The sequence below is a fragment of the Epinephelus fuscoguttatus genome, linkage group LG18, assembly GCF_011397635.1.
Source record: "Epinephelus fuscoguttatus linkage group LG18, E.fuscoguttatus.final_Chr_v1".
NCBI classification, from domain to species: Eukaryota; Metazoa; Chordata; class Actinopteri; order Perciformes; family Serranidae; genus Epinephelus; species Epinephelus fuscoguttatus.
Window position 1 is genome coordinate 6,084,915 of NC_064769.1, and position 20,506 is coordinate 6,105,420.

At 39.8% G+C, this 20,506-nt stretch overlaps 1 protein-coding gene across 1 annotated transcript; it reads left to right on the top strand.

Moving 5' to 3' along the window:
* Positions 1–227: 227 nt before the first annotated feature.
* On the top strand, positions 228–19,174 carry ndor1 (NADPH dependent diflavin oxidoreductase 1). Its single transcript, XM_049604403.1, has 15 exons — positions 228–479; positions 1,441–1,580; positions 1,766–1,843; positions 2,152–2,249; positions 2,343–2,441; positions 4,057–4,158; positions 4,312–4,515; positions 5,383–5,510; positions 6,751–6,962; positions 7,352–7,459; positions 7,632–7,746; positions 10,734–10,880; positions 10,981–11,099; positions 12,057–12,151; positions 14,227–19,174. The coding sequence occupies exons 2-15, from the start codon at positions 1,446–1,448 to the stop codon at positions 14,369–14,371; spliced, it is 1,785 nt and encodes a 594-aa protein (XP_049460360.1). The 5' UTR covers positions 228–479; positions 1,441–1,445; the 3' UTR covers positions 14,372–19,174.
* The last annotated feature ends 1,332 nt before the right edge of the window (positions 19,175–20,506 follow it).

Consider the following 20,506-nt stretch of genomic DNA (forward strand, 5'->3'; position numbering starts at 1 on the left):
TTTTTTAAAAAAACAAGACAAGGGTTTTCAAGGGTTAATGGCTAGTTTGACAATAACTGTAAAATACATGCAGCATTTGGTTAAAGCTTACAGCATTGAAGACTGCATGTGATGCGTTCACTAATAAAACAAACAAATTAGACATGAGTTTAGTGACCAGTTCTGTCAGTGAGCATTTTGATACTAGACAGTACCCACGTATCTAGTTTGGACCAATGGAGTCCAAAGAAAAGCTATAAAACACGACAGAAACCCGTGACCTATTTTCAACGCTATTTTCAAGTATGAAAAGGAATAATTTCTGATTTTCCTTGGGCGGACGTGAATGCAGCATCAGAACACGAGCCAATCACAACGTGAACCTAGCTTGCCGTAAAGTGTAGCGTTGATGTTCAGAATGAGAAGCCGTAACCTCACCTAGTGGAATTATTTGTTAGTTTTATTAAAGTTTAAGGCTATTGTTGACGAAGACAGTTGCGGTAAGTATCTCGTTTTCTTAGTATTTGGTGAAATATGTGATTTAAAGAGGAGAAAAATGAATATGAACAAAAATAATTTACCACATTTTCCAGGCAACTAACTGACTTGCTAGCAGCTAGCAGCACAGTGATGTAATGCCAAGTACCTTCATGTATTATAGAGAGATGGGATGTAACGTAACTAATGTCTTCAATTAAGGTACGAAACTGCGTTTTAAGAGAGTATTACATTACCAAGACTTCAATTGAGATGTTTTATATTTAATTAATTAAGACACATAGCTACTGCACAAGGTTACCTTCGTTGTCTGCCGCAAGAAAAATAATTCTTTGATCAAATGAATTGCTGCGTGAAAGACAAACATGTCACAATAAATAACAAAGTAATCTGCTTATATTGAGCACAGTACAAACAGATTGATTGTACCTGGCTCACTATATGGACACACTGGCTGAAAGTGAACGTCATTCCATTACATGATGAAGTGATTACATGCAAAGAAACACACTACCACAATCATATGACAGAAGTATAATTACAAAAATACCAAAAAAGAAGTAGCGGCCATACAAATCACATCACACAGCACAATGCGTTCCCATTATTTTGCCATATCCTGTTACTGTTTGTTGAGCCTTATTACTATAAAACATCATTAGAGACATGCCAGGTTGTTTAGTAATAGTGTTCTTGGTAATTGCTGGAAATAACTGAGTATGCACTGTGGACTTCTTCATAGGCTGCTCCATGTATGTAAGATTGATGTAATTATTAATTTGTCTGCACTGACACTTGCATTCTCTGCTTGTATGTGGGACTTAATGCTCTTTATGTGTTTTTGTTCATTTGATCATTTGTGTGTTTGTTTACACCTTTCTAGTATTCTTTTTATTTTCTTTTTATTTTATTTTTCATGCTCTTCTACAATAACAGATCATTTTGTGACTTTGTTTGTCTCAGTCATCATGTCAAAGCCCACTCTGCTTGTCCTGTATGGGAGTCAGACTGGTACGGCCCAGGACACGGCCCAGAGGATTGGGCGGCAGGCGCAGAGAAGACAGCTGCAGGTTCAAGTGTTGCCTCTGGATAACTACAACGTGGTGAGTGTGGTGTTAGCAAGGAGAGGGGATTGTTATGGTTCTGATCATTTTTAGTTCCAACACAAGATCTGGGGATTGAACTAGGTTCCCTGTAGTGGTGGGTGATATTTGTTTGGGGATGTCAAAGCCTACATAAATCACATGAGAACATTGTGTCATCATGTGTGTTTCCTCTCAACAAACAGGCCAACTTGATCTCAGAGTCTCTGGTTGTTTTCGTATGCGCCACAACTGGTCAAGGAGACCCTCCTGACAATATGAAGGTAATACTACAGATAGAAAATGTAAAGAACACAACAAAAAGGCATGCACTAGGAGGAACAATAGTTTCAGTACATTTTTGGGTGATCTGTCCCTATTTAACAGTTTTCAAAATCTGTTTGAAAAACCATAGGATGCATGTGAATAAGGATGTGATCAATGTGTATGTTTTCATGTTAAAATCTTATATCAATAATTTTATTTAGATTTTCTTATTTTATACCAGACCCATTAGATTTGTCAAAATACAGACAAATACACTGAAATAAGAAAACCCCTGTCTTTCTGCCTATGTCTTCTTTCTCCAAAGAACTTCTGGAGGTTTGTCTTTAAGAAGTCTTTGCCTGTTGGCTCACTGAGTCGATTGGATTGTGCCATACTGGGCCTGGGGGACTCCTCCTATCCTAAGTCAGTCCTTTTCAGAGTTACACCTCTCACAGACAGTTCACATTCTAAATGACTCATGGTCTTAATAAAAGCATCAACTGCTTTCACCCGTAGGTTCAATTTTGTGGCTAAGAAGCTTTATAAGCGCCTTCTGCAGCTGGGGGCCAGTATGCTGCTGCCTGTTGGGCTGGCAGATGACCAACATGACTTGGGGTAAGAAAAAATGTGTCTGAGGAGCTGATGAATCATTAACTGGGAAGAAAAATAAAGCTTAGAATAAATTTTTATTCCAGGTATTTTTTATCATGTTTGTCTACAGCATTTTAACATGATTTTACTCATCAGATAGACATTTTTACTTTTTTTCCCCCCACATTTGCACCTGTGCACTGTAGTGTACACCAGTCAGCCAAAACATAAAAACCACTGGTGGGTTAAGTGATTAGCATTGAGCATTTTGTTACAATGCAGTGTTCTGCTGGGAAAACTTTAGTCCTGGCATTTATGTGGATGCCCCTTGACAAGCACCACCCATCCAAACAACGTTGCAGGTTGTGTACTGTGGATTGGGATCTGGGGACTTTGGATTCCAAGTCGACACCTTGAGCTCTTTGTAATGTTCCTCGGGTCATTCCTTGACAGTTTATATGGTGTGACATAGTGCACTGTCCAGCTAGGGAGGCCACTGCCATCAGGGAGTGCCGTTGCCGTGAGGGGGGTACTTGGTCTGCAATGCTGTTTGGGTGGGTGGAGCACGTCAGGTGGCATCCACATGAATGCCAGGACCAAAGTTTTTCCAGAAGAACTTTGAATTGTTATGAGATGATCAGTGTTTTTCACTTCACCTGTCAGTGGTTTTAATGTTTTGTCTGATTGGTGTATGTTTTTCACTTTGTTAAAAAGTGCTGTATTATTTTCTCTTAGCTAAGCATTTAGGCAGTAATACTTTAAAGAGTGCTACACTGAGCAATAGTGGGCTCAAGTTATGATAATACTAACACAATATTAATACAAGCAAAACTATTTTCATAACTGCAAGTTATAATAAGCCATTGTTAAGACTTTGCCCCAAAAAGCTCACTTAAAATAGGAATTAGATATGGAAAGAAAATTAGTTCATACAACAGATTAATTCCAGGAGGTAACTTGTAAAATAGTCATTCTTCATTCTTCATTTTTTGTTTTGTATCTCAAAACTACAGCAGTGATAACATTTTGTGCTAAGTCGAGAGAGAACTGAGAATGCGATTTTGTTTTTGGTGCAGATCCAGAGCCAGCAGTGTCACCATGTAGACATTTATTAAGCTTTGTATATTTGAACTCATCACAATATTTATTTGCAGTTTGATTCCTTGGTCCAAGACAAATCTGTTTCTATCTGTGATGTCACACTCACCACTCTGCTGCTCTCAATTTCTATTTCTAACACAACTAATGTTTTTCATTTTGTAATTAATCAAATTGCTTTGTCTTTGACAGTAGCTCAACAGTGATCGCAAAAAAAACGGCAAAAAGATTTAAGACTTCCTGCAGGTTTCACATTAAAAGAGAACGTTGATGCTCCTTAGAGAGTGTTGAGTTCTGCTTGAGAGAAAAAGACTTTGTGTTAAATTCTGGAAAAAAAATAAGTGAACTAAAACAGTACCTAAAACTCAGTTGTGTTACTGATGAAAATGTAAGTTATTCAGAATTGATCAATTTATCAACAAAGTAGAGCAAGTCTGAAAAGGTGTGGAGAAAAAAGGGAATGACATGCAACAAATGCTCTTAGCTGGAATTGAACCAGAGACATGTTTGCGTTTACTTCACCCAAAATATGTTTGAACAGGTCAGATGCTGCGATTGACCCATGGCTCACATCATTTTGGGAGAAAGTGTTTGCCCTGTACCCATCTTTGGCCAATGTGATTCCACTGAGAGAGGATCAACCGTGAGTATTCTCCTGATTTGACACAGCATTTATTCTGTGGTCGCATATTGTGATTATGAGTTTGCGTCCTAAGAGCCTATTATTTACTCCTCTTTGGGTTCAGTGCTGAATTCTAGTCACATTGATTTTTTTTTTGCTGTCTTCATGTGGCAGGCTTCCTCCAACGTACACCTTCCACTTTCTGGATGATGTAAAGGAGAAGACAGAGGACAGGCTGAGGATTCCCACAGAGCAAACTGTCCCCTGCCAGTCTCATCCCTTTCCTGCCAGACTAGTGTTCAACAGGAGAGTAACAGACATGTCACACTTTCAGGATGTGAGGCACATAGAGTTTGATATCACTGGATCCAACATTAAGTAAGTAATCTTGAGCTCCTTTCAGACAATCTGATGGCAGTTGAACATTTCAGTCTCGTATCTGAATAAGTGCCCTGATCACTTTCATGTAAACGTCAGACCTGAAACTTTTTCTGTATCACTTTAAACATGACATGAGTCTGAACTCAGTGTTTTCACATTAATGTAAAGGCTTGCAGCGGCACAAGGTTAAAAATGCAGAGAGAGAAATGCCTTCCAAGATCACTGTAATGAATGTATCATCTCAAAATTAATCTCTTACGCACAAAGAAAATAAAAGTTTAATAAATTATGATGTACTGTGACTTAATTTTAAGTTGATGAGGTAATTCTTCCTTTAGCTCAGTCTATATAAATGATTGTCCCCTCACACTGCAAACAGGGTCAAAGAGCTTAAAAAACACACAGAAATGATCTGACCAGCACTCTTTCTACGTATATTTTAATTTGTATTTTTGGCAAAATAAATGAATACATGAATAGCCAGCATGCCAGGATTTCAACTTAAAGCCCTGTCGTATAATGTTTGTGCTCTGTTGGATGATATAAAACAGTTAACACTACAACTGGACCGCAGTTGTGCAGTTCTGTGATGAACTGTGGGATACACCAGGGTTGGAAATCAACTTTTTTGTCCACTTGTCACTGTGGATGGTGGATTCCAAAATCTTCCACCTACGCAATAGATTACCCTTGTTTTTTGACTGGTGAGTGAAGCAAATGTAGTAGCCACTTGCACGTTTTACCAGCAACTGGCTGATGGCTGCTGCTAATTTCCAACCCAGGAATACACACTTTTTCTCTGCATTTGAATGCAAAATGAAAGTGGTGAGCCTTCTGGACATTAGTTATCTTATTGCTTTGCAGGTTTGCTGCTGGTGATGTGGTGATGATGCATCCATGTAACTTACCAGAGGATGTACAGCAATTCTGTCAACTGTTGAGATTAGATCCAGAGGCCAGGTTCACTGTCAGGGCCACAGACAACACTGCAGGTAGGTGTGTGTGTGTGTGTGTGTGTGTGTGTGTGTGTGTTTACACTGTGTACATTATACATGATTTTTAGTTCACAACAAAGACATCTATTAAGCTAATGTCACATTTTATTTCATAACTCTTCTTAAAGTCACATTTTATTTCATAATTCCATTTTTATTGACAATGAATCAATCTCTGCCTCCTCATCTTTTAGTCAATCACATGTTGCCCAATAAGCTCACTAATTGCCAGATAGCTAGCAGCCTCACTGTAGCAAGCAAGCTCATCCCCAGTTATCAGTTTTAGCTAACATTAAAGGGGCTCAATGTGAAATTCAGACCATATGAGTTGTCGCGACATGGTTCTCAACATGGAGGTAGCAGAGCTGGCGTCGAGTAGCTAACGGTGCTAACCTAATAAACAGCACTAAACAACGGCAACAGTGGTGACAGAGGTAATGGTGTTCCCCGGGGGTAACAGGAGGATAGGTGCTATGGTTCCATCACTTCCATGTCAATACTGTCACAATATCAGTGGTAACAGTGGGATAGTGGGATACATACATGCATTAACGCGTGTGTGGCTGGACTGGCTTGCCACACCAAACCACGGAGAAGCTCAATTTACAACACACACACAGGGAATGTGACTTCATTCTCTGCTCAGAACCATTACTCCACTGTATCTTCAGTCTTTACATGGCGATATAGGTTTGCGGCCATATTAATGCTCTGAATGTTGCATACAAAACCTTTAACTTCCATTCAGAGTTGTGTTTGTGTCCATCTGAAGGTTTTAAGTCCAGTATTTACTCTGTTTTTGTCTCCTGAGGGATGTATCTGGCCCTTTAGCTGCTAAATGTTTCACTGTGTTCACCAGATTGTGAACATGTTCTGTTTAGTGCTTGACTACTCTAGTGTACAGTGGGTTTATTATAGCTTTTTTCCCCCTGAAAACTGCTTCCTGCTGAAGTAGCAGAGTGTGGTGAGACTCAACCAAACAGTAAAGTTGCTCCCAAAACCAAAACAATGAACTGAAAGATGCTGAAAGGAACTGCAGAGTTGGTCGGTAATTCTCTGTGGGTTTTTGTCATTATGAGTGACACCTTTCATTTTAAACAGCATCATTTGAGTCACTGTTAATATCAAAAACTGATAAGTGCAGCTATAAAGCAGAATTGCTCCTTTAAAAGCATTAATGGCCTAGCCTTTATAGTCTCTTGATGCTGAAATGACCAAAAATGTCTTGTCATCTCAGTTCCAGCCAGGCTTCCTCAGCCCTGCACCGTGCGCCACCTGGTGGAGAACTACCTAGACATTGCTGCTGTGCCTCGCCGCTCCTTCTTTGAGCTGCTGTCCACCTTTGCCACCAATGAGTTGGAGCAGGAAAAGCTGCTTGAGTTCAGCTCAGCGGCAGGCCAGGACGAGCTGCACAGCTACTGCAACCGGCCCCGACGCACTGCACTGGAGGTGAAGGCTCAGGGTTAGAGTCAGAGCCGGGCTGTGAGCCAGGAATTCAGTCTTGTCAAGGAAAAATAATATTATACTCTGCCAATTAAAACTTTGCTCTTGATATAGCTTTTTATTTATTGTAAAGCCACTCTGGGTTTTATGGGGGATTGTCTTATTTCAGCATCCTTTAAATTATTTTGATAGCGTGTGATTTTGTTTGTAGAGAAATTAGGCAATGCTGCTGAAAAGAGGTATGGTCAGTGTTGCCTTTAGCACATTTGTCTCAGTCAGATCAGTGCAGTGTGCCTCAGAGTCAAACCTGTTCATATACTACACATGGAGGCTTTAAACTTGATAACATGTCCTCTGACCCGCTTTGTGAGTGTGCTGTGCTCTTGTTGCTGCAGGTCTTGGCAGATTTCCCCCACACAACAGCAGAACTCAAAGTAGACTATCTCCTAGATCTATTCCCTGAGATCCAGCCTCGCTCATTCTCCATTGCCTCCTCTCTCAAGGTAACTCATCCTTGACATGAAAACTGTTGAACTGCAGTGAAAATATATGCTGTGTTTCAGCTGCATGCCTTACGCAAAGCTGTAAATGAATTTCATGGAGTAGCAAAGACAGATAGAAGAGGAGTCACTGTGATATCTTGACTTATTCTAGAAAAGCCTTCTCTCCACACAGACTCATCCAGACAGGCTTCAGATCCTGGTAGCTGTGGTTCGTTACAAAACCAAACTGTATAAACCACGAAGAGGCCTTTGCTCCACCTGGTTAGCCTCCCTGGACCCCGCACAAGGTCTCTCACCACACTTTACATGTGCTTACATCACAGCTGTAGAAAATGTAATTCTGATTGGCTGGAGGTTGTGTGTAAATATCAGACATACAGACACTGGGTTCCTTTTTGTCTGTTAGCATAAAGTTTTTCTCACTTGTTGAAACGGCGCAGCACTTTGGACCTCATGCAAGAATCGCTGCTAGAAACAGATTCGTTCATCAGTGGCACATACCAGTGATTTAAGAGAATTTGTGGCATTCACAGATTTTCACGTACTTAGGAGTTTTCTCTTGGAACAAAATTCTACATATATGCATTTATACATATATACAGTACAGTCCAAAAGTTTGGACACACCTTCTCATTCAATGTGTTTTCTTTATTTTCATGACTATTTACATTGTAGATTCTCACTGAAGGCATCAAAACTATGAATGAACACATGTGGAGTTATGAACTTAACAAAAAAAGGTGAAATAACTGAAAACATGTTTTATATTCTAGTTTCTTCAAAAATAGCCACCCTTTGCTCTGATTACTGCTTTGCACACTCTTGGCATTCTCTCCATGAGCTTCAAGAGGTAGTCACCTGAAATGGTTTTCCAACAGTCTTGAAGGAGTTCCCAGAGGTGTTTAGCACTTGTTGGCCCCTTTGCCTTCACTCTGCGGTCCAGCTCACCCCAAACCATCTCGATTGGGTTCAGGTCCGGTGACTGTGGAGGCCAGGTCATCTGCCGCAGCACTCCATCACTCTCCTTCTTGGTCAAATAGCCCTTAAACAGCCTGGAGGTGTGTTTGGGGTCATTGTCCTGTTGAAAAATAAATGATCGTCCAACTAAACGCAAACCGGATGGGATGGCATGTCGCTGCAGGATGCTGTGGTAGCCATGCTGGTTCAGTGTGCCTTCAATTTTGAATAAATCCCCAACAGTGTCACCAGCAAAACACCCCCACACCATCACACCTCCTCCTCCATGCTTCACAGTGGGAACCAGGCATGTGGAATCCATCCGTTCACCTTTTCTGCGTCTCACAAAGACACGGTGGTTGGAAGCAAAGATCTCAAATTTGGACTCATCAGAACAAAGCACAGATTTCCACTGGTCTAATGTCCATTCCTTGTGTTTCTTGGCCCAAACAAATCTCTTCTGCTTGTTGCCTCTCCTTAGCAGTGGTTTCCTAGCAGCTATTTGACCATGAAGGCCTGATTTGCACAGTCTCCTCTTAACAGTTGTTCTAGAGATGGGTCTGCTGCTAGAACTCTGTGTGGCATTCATCTGGTCTCTGATCTGAGCTGCTGTTAACTTGCCATTTCTGAGGCTGGTGACTCGGATGAACTTATCCTCAGAAGCAGAGGTGACTCTTGGTCTTCCTTTCCTGGGTCGGTCCTCATGTGTGCCAGTTTCGTTGTAGCGCTTGATGGTTTTTGCGACTCCACTTGGGGACACATTTAAAGTTTTTGCAATTTTCCGGACTGACTGACCTTCATTTCTTAAAGTAATGATGGCCACTGCTTTCTCTTTAGTTAGCTGATTGGTTCTTGCCATAATATGAATTTTAACAGTTGTCCAATAGGGCTGTCGGCTGTGTATTAACCTGACTTCTGCACAACACAACTGATGGTCCCAACCCCATTGATAAAGCAAGAAATTCCACTAATTAACCCTGATAAGGCACACCTGTGAAGTGGAAACCATTTCAGGTGACTACCTCTTGAAGCTCATGGAGAGAATGCCAAGAGTGTGCAAAGCAGTAATCAGAGCAAAGGGTGGCTATTTTGAAGAAAGTAGAATATAAAACATGTTTTCAGTTATTTCACCTTTTTTTAAGTACATAACTCCACATGTGTTCATTCATAGTTTTGATGCCTTCAGTGAGAATCTACAATGTAAATAGTCATGAAAATAAAGAAAACGCATTGAATGAGAAGGTGTGTCCAAACTTTTGGCCTGTACTGTACATGATTACCACTACAACACTACAAAACAACCGTTGCTGAGTCTTAATTGATAAGAACAAATGAAAGGCAATTGCTACTAAAGGTTAGGTTAAAAACTGTACAACAACAGTCATGTCCCCTCTCTGCAACTCTCTGCTTTTAACACAAAACGTACTTATTGCACACACACTCATTTACTGCACTCACTCACTCACTCACTCACTCACTCACTCACTCACTCACTTAGTTTCTGTACATACTAACTATTTACTGCAGTTGCTTAATTATTTTTTGAACATACTGGCTTACTTACTGCTTGCACACTCATTTAATGCACACACTATTATTTACTACCCGCACACTCATTTACTGCACACGCTCACTTATTTACTACACTCAGTCCCTCACGTAATCATTCATTTACTTCACACACAATCATGTACTGCATACACTTCTTTATTGAATTAGCTTCTAACTAATCAAAACTAATCATCTCTTCTTAGCAGTTTTTTTTTTATTCAAAGTTCAGCTACTGTCAACACTTCCTGCAGACGTTTCATATTAAAAGCTCACCAGGGAAGTCAAGGATCTTACTCTTTAAGCCACTGGGATGTATTTCACTGTTGATGGCTTAGCCCAAAAAAACAAACCGCAAAGTAGAACAGACTGCACAGAATTTCTTTTTAACAGAGAGGCCGTGAACAGCAGAGTGGTGATATGACTGTAGAATAGATGGAAATGTACGTTATACAGAATTTATCAGGATGACAGGTAGACATGGAGATTAACTGCATCAGCATCAACAAGATTAGAAAACAAGGAGACAAATGTCAAATTAGATATGAAGACCCACGGTGTGCTCTGCAACTGAGGAAAATAAATGCTGCTATTTAAGAACTTATTGAATTAAAATTTTTGGAAAGCAGTGTCTGAACTAAATGCTGTCATCCTCAGTGAGTCCTACTGTTTATAAAACATACTTAATAACTTGAAGAGTAAGTTCCTCCTGATACAAAACAGTGATTGTAATCATTTTGTTTGTGTGTCATACTAAACGGTGTTACAGAGGAGGTGTATGTGCCTCTGTGGGTGAAGAAGGGAACGATGAAGTTCCCTAAAGAGAAGGACACCCCTGTGATCATGGTCGGGCCTGGAACAGGAGTGGCACCCTTCAGGTCGGCTTTACAGGAGAGGATCCCTGAGGGAAAAAACAGTGAGATCTTTACCTCTCTGACTTTGTTTCTCTTACTCTCTAGATGAATGATCCCACTTACTGACATGACGCACCTCCTGCTTGTCTTCCTACTGTTTAGCCAATGTCCTGTTCTTCGGCTGTCGCTCTGAGACCAAAGACTTCTACTTCAGGTCAGAGTGGGAGGAGATGATTAAGGATGGACATCTGACCCTTTTCACTGCCTTCTCACGAGACCAGGTCAGACACAGTCAATACCCACGTTAATCATCACAGGACAGGACAGAAAAGCTAACAGTAACTCAAAAACAACACAAGAATTACCAATGACCTACAAATGACTTGATTATAGCATCAAATTATAATGACATAAGTTTAAATAGCAGAAAAATGAAATAATCCTGGTGAATAGATGTGGTCTGTGTGTTGTTGTCAGCCTATTCACCCATTCACCCCCCCACCAGTGAACATTGATGTCTGTCTGTAGACCATGTACAGTGTCTTTTTTATGTTACCACTGGGGGGCACCAAACTCAGACATTATCTGATTCTACTGTGTAATGTCTTCATGTATTGAAAGAAAGTTTATAATCCATTTTGCCCTCTCTCTTTGTCAGATAAATGACATACTGTATTTTCCTCTGTGTGCATGTGTACATATCATGTATATACTTCGTTTAATATACTATAATATATATAAGATACAGTATATGTCTTGATGACACTTCAGATTCTCAACTCTCTATACTTTGAGTAAATGCAGTTGCTGTATAAACTGCAAAATTCCTGCTGAAAAGATGAAGTATCAGAAGAAGAAAATTCAAATATCGTCATCAATCTTCAGATGCTTTACAATTAAAATAATAATGATAATGATAAGAATTATTATTATATTTATCATAGAATTGTTTGGTGATGTTTGTTTTTCCCTTTGTAAAATAAATTCAAATAAATTGTCACAAATAAAAACTGTGTAATGTTAAATTTCAACCATGTTTAAAAAAAGAAAAAATCAGCTCAGGGTAAAGCCAGAACCATTTTCAACCTTTCCTTCAATACCCAGCATTCACTGTGAACACTGCACTCAACCCCCCATGCACTGACTCCACGTAGCTTAATTCCCCAGCAGCCCTGGAACTTTGGCTGTGTGTCTATCCTTTGTGGCTAATAATGAAACTGAGTATTTCTGTATTTCAGGAGGAGAAGGTGTATGTGCAGCACCGTGTGAGAGAGAACGCTGAGCTCCTGTGGGATCTGATAGCCAACAGAAATGGCTGCTTTTACATTGCCGGGTGAGTCACAGGCAACAAAACTAAACCTCTTCTTTGTTCACAGCTGGGTATTTAGGATAGCTTTGCTGTTTTTTCAAATCTGTCTTAAAGCAATAGTTATTTTCACTTGGCAATTAGGATTGTTGTACAATCACACCTTACCCAAATGAGAGAGAGAGTGCTGCTCCCCATGTTTCTCCCCTCTATATTAATGTTGTCCAGGCAACAGATTTCATGAGGCTGGCTTACTTCTCACCACGGCATGTGATGAATAAAAAGTGCACCCTCTGTGCCCAAATGACAATTTCCTAATGATTTTAGTCAGTCACACAAGCCCTCATATCATTCTTTTCTTAAGTGTTACATGTTTCTTCCTGTAATGCTACCTGCCTCAGCAGCAGCAACAGTGCTGCTGTGAAAGGGACAGTCTGATGTTATTCTGTATTTTTCTTTATTGTTAAGTTTTTATAAAACAACTAAAACCAGGGAAATCCCTTTACTGTGACAGCTTTATAAGTCGATCTCTCAGTGCTCTCTGTCTTCTCTCCCCTGTATATGGCTCTCAGCTCCAAGCTCATTGGTTAATACTGAAAAAATGTCTCACAAAAATATTTTCATTTTTAAAAAAGGTTCAGTAATTTTTTAAAGAATAGTTTGTCACTTGTTACAAATACTTTGGTATTTGGCTTGATGAGTCCCTCTTTTAAACCTCAGGTTGATAATCTTCTTGAAAAGCTGAGGCTGAAGTTAGGGTTTTATGTCAGAAACAAGACCTGTTTCTCATTTGAGAGTAGGAAAAGACTGGGTGCTGCTATGTTTTTACAAGTTCTGGATCATCTGTACATGAATGCATCTGCACATTGTTAGATACACGCATTATAGTGCACTGAGATTTGTTACAAATTGTAAAGCCCTCACTCATAACTATACGCTTTATTCCAGGGCTGGTTGGCCATCTTGGACGTTTCATAGGTTCAGTCACTGATATTTGTTCATTTATAAAGCCATACTGGGTAAACTCCCTCCATACATTTTTATTTTGATTGAACAGAGATCTGACTGTAGCTTTAGTCTGAGACTTAGTTTTGTCGTCTGTTCCTAGTGCACGGACTGAGCTGGGAAAGAAAGCTTTTATGTGCTCTGCTCCCCTCACTTAAATATTATTATTAATTGAATAACCTTCAAAAAGAGTTGAAACTATGTGAATTGGTCTCTCTGCCTGATTTTAAAGCTCTCATAAGTAGAAGGATGAATGAATTGGTTGGTTCTTGTCATTGTGCGTAGATGATCTAATATCTCTCCATGTTACTGTATCTTTTAAGTTTTTTATTGTATTGTTGTTTGACTGTAACTGTTTTGTGTGCTGCTGTCTTGGCCATGTCTCCCCTGTAAGAGATGGTTGATCTCAAAGGGACTTACCAGGTTAAATATGGGTTAAATAAATAAAATAAATAAATCCTAAAAACAGCGGCTCACTGTAGTTTATAGCAGACAGTACTCAAACAGGAGGCAATAGTATATTAGTTTGGGACTATTTTCAGTGGTGGATTAATCTACATTTGGTGTTCTAGTGCGTATTTGAGGCAGCAGGACAGTGTATGTGGGACTGAGTCAAAATAAACTCTAGTGTGCGTGTTCATGGAAATGAAGGAACATGTCACCCAGCTTGACAGCGTGGCTCACTGATGTGTTTTGAACAACGATGGAGCACTGTGGCACAGAGGAAGAAGATAAATCAGGCTCTCACAATACCTGTTAATAGATACATTCACTGTTGGTTTGGCCCTGCACATGAGATTTATTTACAAAAGGAAAATTATAGAATATCACCAGAGTAATTTTGCTTTACTGACATTTTAGAGACCTCTCATATGTTTCTTGTTAACGGGCTTCTTGAGACCACACGTCCAGACTCAAATATGTTAAAGACTCACTTTGTCGCACAGGCCTCAGAATCCTCAGGAGGGATGTGGAACAAAAATTAATCTACCACTTTTTATATTTGATGCTGGCATGTAGCTGGACTTCCCTGTTTGTTGTGTTAAAAAGTAGCTGTGAATATACAGTTCTGACCTTGTTTCTTTTCTTCTATGCAGTAATGCTAAAGAGATGCCAACCAGTGTGTGTGACGCTCTGAAAGAGGTGTTCCAGCAGGAGGGAGGTGTGTCCGCTGAGGACGCCGAGCAGATGCTGGCAACCATGGAGAAGACGGGCCAATTCCAGAGTGAGACCTGGTCCTGATTGCGACCTCTACCCACTGCTCCTCAGGGTTCACATTGAAACTGCTGCTGCTAACATGTTGACTGCATGATACAATCCCTGCTGACGTATCAAAGTGGAGTCATCCATTAGTCAACATCAGCATACTCAAGCATGGAAGTTCATTATTGCTTTGTGACAAAACAACCTCAGCTCAAAGGCCCACTTACTCGCTTTTTTTGGAGCTTTCAACCACATGTAGCAGGCTTTATTTAGCTATGAAGCTGGCTCAGGTGTCATCACATAACTCAAATTTAATTCTTAGGTCAACAAGTGGTTGTATTGAGGTGCTGCAGTTATAACAGCCTGTGCTCGCTGCGTTCAGATCATAGCCTGTATGAAATAAGCCACCGTGACGTCACCCATTGGATTGTGGACTCCTGCTTGTAAGCCAGGAGTTTGGCATTTTGGCCTTCACTGTCTTGGAATTATGGAGCCATGAGTGACCATATTTGGACGAGAGGGTGGAGATAACCTTAATGCTAGCTGTAGCTTGCTTAACATGCTGCATTTACAGATAATGTTAATTGCGGTAATGCAAATTTTCACTGGTGAAGAACAAACTCAAAATCATAAAAAAATAAAATAAAAATAATGGACCAACAAAACTGAACATTTGACTCCTTAGAGGGTCTTTTATAGGCAACCAAAAGGTTACAATCAACTTGCAAGAACTAAAACCACACTGAAACAGGGACAGCCATGGCTGCAATTCCAGAGTGAGACCTGAAAAAACTGAATTCACTTCTGTGCAGTGTGAAAACCCATCATTGTATTGTTACAGTGTAAATACAATATGTAAATGAAGTGTGATAAACTTCCCTCCATCTTACCAGCGGCCACATCTGCTCATCTCTTAGCTCAAATATGCCAGATGACACAGTTTTCACTGGCTATAGGGCTGTTGCTCAACCTAAAGATTATACTTCCTCATTTTTGTGTGCCGGCCGCCACAGACACAAAGGGTATAGAGGTGGATCCAGTGAGATAGAGATGCCCCCCTCTCTCTTTGCTTCTCTCAAACTCAGTCCAAATTAAGATCAAATGGTAAAACTAGGCTGATTCTGTTACTGTATTGTCTATTTTTCGCCTAAAATGTTTTCAAAGTGCACTGTTAGGCTGTAATACGATAGTTTTTGAAGAGGAAGTGGGCGCCATACTGTTTCCTGTATTGTAAAAATGTAGACTGAAAAAACTGAGTTCAAACAGGAAAATTTAGGCAGTGCTGATCAAATATAAACCAAGATTCTGTTACTGTGCTGCCTATTTCTCACCTCAAATGTTTTCCTAAACATATTTTACTGCCCTGTTTATCTGTCAGTTGAGATTGTTTGTTGCCAGTTGGCCACCATCACCCTCCAGTGGGAGCATTTATTGGTCCTGTGCAGGTCAGCAAAAGCAAATTCCCTTTACTCTGTTTTCTCTGGTCATGTAGCACCAATCTCAGAAGTATTTGCATCTTTCTACAGCATTGACAAGTTTTATGAAAAAAAAAAAAAAAAAAAATCTCTCCAGCAGGAAGATACTTCTTTAAGGTCATTTATATCCTTAAAGGTACACTATGCAGGAAACAACGATTATTGTATATAAACAGTATTGCCAGTGAAAGTGAAAGCCAATCCCAGATTTTTTTCCTGCACATTGTGATTATACTGAATAGCATGTTTGGCTGGGGTAGTGTTACCTAAGCCAGATGACACCTGCAGCAGAAAGTGATGTCTGCAGTGTAGGCATCTCATCCGTGTGTTTCCCTGACCATTCCACTGTATGAGACAGGTGGTCAGAGGGTGGAAAACAAACCCATATAATAAATGATTTGCAAAACAGCTGTCATGAACCATGGTTTTTATGGTCTGGTGCAGTGCCCCCACTCTTCAGTACAGCCCTTGGTGCGAGATGACTCTGCCACTGTAGATTGTACAGTGTCTTTCAAAGTCAGTGGACAGCCAGAGGACATTATTGTTGAACACCAGAGACCATCTTTGAACAGAGACAGGGATAACCGTCTCTTCTCTTTATACCACCTCCAGCTAATAAGTGAACCTCTAAGATGAGATTATTTTGTCATGTACAGCATCAACATAGTTTTGTCCATGGTAGAGTTCAGGTGATACAGGAGCATGTTTCACTCCTGTGAAGTGTACTGTTTCAATACTCTGTCAGAGTTTGTGTCAAATGAAGAATACCACATGACTGATGACATCTGAAGCTTCAAACATCTGGTGCTACAGAAAGTGCTTCATTCAGTTTTGCAGCTAAACTTTGTGATCAGAAGGATAAGAAAAGAGGAGAATAATTAATTAATATGGCAGTGTACACCAGAAAGACACATTTGCAAGTATGATTCCAACTGATACAGAGTGAAAAATACAGTTAAAACATGAGCCCACACTGGACTGAACTACACCAATAAGGTGCATTAATTATTTGTATGTAGCAGGCTTTTTGGATAATGCATTAGTTATCTACTGTAACATTGCACAGAGTCATCTACATTTAAAGCAGCACTTCAGAACATAAATATTACACATGCAGGCTTGTTGAATATTTATTGCACACCTATAAGACTAAAACCATTAAAAACATAAAGGTGTCTTAGTGCTTCAGCTTCAGTCTTTATGGGTGGCTGAGAGCCTGTTTAAACCTGGTATTAACTTGTGTTCAGATTTTGTACTGCCTACGTCACTTACTCTAGAAGGTCATAGGGCCCATGCACAATTATTAGGTCTGCACTCTTGCTAGCTGCTTGCTATTCTCATAAGAAATTGTGTCAGTACAGCCGGAGATATCACTGTCTACTGATTAGCATGCCTCCTTCCGTAGGGCAAAATGGTGGACGCCAGTCACACAACACTTCATCCAACTCGTCACAAAATGACCAAGTTATAGACTGTTTCAGACTTGACATTATAAAACTTCCAAATTCCCTTTGTATTTCCTGTTAGCATGTTTTTGCTGTGTATGTGAATGACATCAGGTCACAGGAAGTAAACATGGCCTGAAGCTGTTGCCTAGCAATGCAACTCCAGGGAAACGGTCTATATAGTGTTGGAGTGTTGTCACCAAGACAACCACCACATTCTGCATTGATAGCACCGTCCTTGCTGGGGATGCATCAGGATGCATTAGTGTTTACACAACAAAAGATACCTGCTCAAATGCATCCAAGACCACCTCGACAAGTAGTTTGAGTGATCTGACCACAGTGCGCCTTGGTGGTTGTTTACACTTAGCGCTGTCCACATGAGATCACCCAAACACATGTTAATACTAGCTGTAAACAGGGAAAAAAACTAATTTTTCAAAGAAAAACAAAATCCCACAGCTACAGTAGGCTTCATCAGCCCTTCACATGGACAAAGAACAGCTTAAAATATTGCCTTATTTAACTGACTGATAATCAATAAGCGGTATCAGACATGCTGTAGTTATACAGATTTTAAAGTCTGTTTGCTGGCTCAATAATATCAGTTACACAGCAGTGTCGATGTAACGCTAGCTAACATTAGCATACAGGAACAAGTACGTCTCCATTGTAGCAGCCAAACCCTTTCGTGTGTTGAAAGGATAAGTTGTACTGCTTATAAATTCAACTTCTAATTTGTACGAGGCAGATTGGGTTCTGCTTTTAGAAGTTACACAGTCTCACTTTAAAGGTTCAAAATAAAGCCAATAATAATCTGTTTCCAGCAGCTGTAATTGACATTACAGTGGGTGCAGTTCCAGCAGGCTTTACCACTCCATTTGTTTTAATGATGCCATTCTAGAAACTCTGAAAAAAATCACTTAGAACTGCACTCTTGACACTGTTCTGATTGACTCTAAAACCCATTTGATTCTTCTAAGATCCATTAATGTGTCCAAAGGCGCATTTCTGAAAGCCAGCACAGGCAGGAAGTGAGACTGTTTCCATTTCATGTGTGCATTATGAATGAAGCAGCAGAGTAGCACTAATAACTGCAGAAATGCAAGTGGATGAGAAAACTTTCTAAGCAGCAAGGAGGTCCTGGGACTGTTGGGGTAAGGACAAGTAGTCTAGTAACAATCGCAATGCATCGTTTTAGCCTGTTTTGATGGAGGACGTCCCACAACACCTTGCAACATCAGCTGAAAAAAAACCTACTTTTACACAGATAATACATCATAAATCACACCTTGCCTAGAAGTTTAGTTTTGATGAGGAAATGTGAAATTCTAAGTCGTAGCCTCTCGATAGACTCAAGAGCCCAGAGAAAAGGATTAGTCCATCCTGTCCAGATCATGAGCTTGCCAGCTTAAGATAGCTCTACTATCTGCCTAAAGAATTGAACTCTCAAAGTTTTTTTCACTTCATTAATAACAGTGCCTTTAATTGGGTGCTAATCTTAAAAGCAGCAAATGTGGAAAATGTTATTTTGACCCTTACAAAGCCATATAAATAGCTCATTTTAGTGGATGCTATATTGTGTAATTAAAGATTTTTGCATAAAATTAAATTATAACCTGACCTGACAAGAAGGGCATTTCATCATTACTTGATAATTGTTATTATTTATTACACTATGTGAGCACAGTTTGTCTGTGTCAGTGGCTTACTATGACTGACAAGTAGAAAATGCAACTGTAAAATGTTCGTAACAATTTGAACACTGAGTACTGGAGTGGGTGAAACTTGAGGAAGCTGTAAACTTGACACGTTGACATGCAGTAAGATGGACCAATGGTGCAGCAGTACACAGTGTGAGATTTAACTGTGATTGTTTAACATATGCCACAATAAAACACCTGAAACCTACATGAGGTTGCTGTGACGGTTCACTGTTTGTTTTTTGGCCTTTTAATTTTAGTTGCAGCTGAAAATGATCAATAATCTGATCAGGATCAATTTGTAAGTCATATTAAAGTTCAAATGTCTCCAAATAGAAATAAAAAGTATAAAAAGTATAACAGCCATAAACCAGGGACAAATCCTTGGAGGTTTGACTGTTTATTTGGACAAATTAGCCAACTGTCTGTTCAAGGACTAAAACCAGTGCATGCATTAATAACATCAGTACAAACCAACAAGGTAATGTCATCAAAAGGCACAGGCATGTCATAAAGTAGACATGTCTGCGCCAGTTTCTGAGTGGCATCTTCTGGCCAACCTCCTCTCTAAATAGATATTCATAATGCATTCACAGACACACTAAATGATAGAATCTTATTGCTTTTCTGAGTAGTGTGCTACTTACTGTAAGCACAATAAACTTACCTACATTTTCATCACTGCTTTCTGTATAACAAACAGAAATTAGAGCTTTGGTTCTCTGCTCAAAACGATTGGGCCTGACCCGACCTGCAAGGTTGCGGCTGGGCTGTAATTTTTCAAATTTCCCAATTCCCCTGGGCTGGAATCGAGTCAGGTTCACACAATTTCCAATTTCATTTTATTTTATTTATTTTATCTTTTTATTATCCAGACTGTATAGTCTGTGTACTGTCATGAATAATGTATGAACTGTGTTGCCATCAACCCATCCCGACTCTTGCCTCTCATTAATGAGGAGAAATGTAAACAGTCTTGGTTTTATATTTAAAATGACAGTCCTGCACATTTAGTAGGAGGCGGTGCATGTTGGAGATTGTGTCACGAATGTCTGTTACTGCACTGAAAAGACTTAAGTCTTCTATAGTAGGGGTGGGGGAAAAAATCGATATAGCACAGTATCGCGATATTTTGCGTGGTGATACTGTATCAATACACAGACGTCAAGTATCAATCTTTTATTATATTAATAAGTTTTTGCAAATACACATTTAAATCCCACTTTTGGTACTAGAATAATAAAAATCAATTGCTTTTCAGCTCCACTAGATGGTGCTGTTGTTTTTTTCCTGGTGAGGTCAGCAGAGGTCTCAGTCAGCATTAAGTTAATCAAAACAAAGATGGAAGCACTAGATAAAGAAATTAGAGACGCGCAGTCTGCGTTTAAATCAAATGTCTTGACTTATCTTGGATTTTTCAACATAGAAGGAAAGGAGGACTTGGATATGACACATGCGATTTACAAGCAGTATCATTTGAGAATAAAATACTCTGGGAATACTACGAATGAGGGCTCACCTCACACACCACCATCCATAGTGTTAGCTGCT

Excerpts from the sequence above, each read along its gene's own strand:
- ndor1 (XM_049604403.1), top strand. The coding sequence starts at position 1,446 with ATGTCAAAGCCCACTCTGCTTGTCCTGTATGGGAGTCAGACTGGTACG. Across the intron at positions 5,511-6,750 it reads GGCCACAGACAACACTGCAG|TTCCAGCCAGGCTTCCTCAG; the intron begins GTAGGTGTGTGT and ends TTGTCATCTCAG. Across the intron at positions 7,747-10,733 it reads CTCCCTGGACCCCGCACAAG|AGGAGGTGTATGTGCCTCTG; the intron begins GTCTCTCACCAC and ends ACGGTGTTACAG.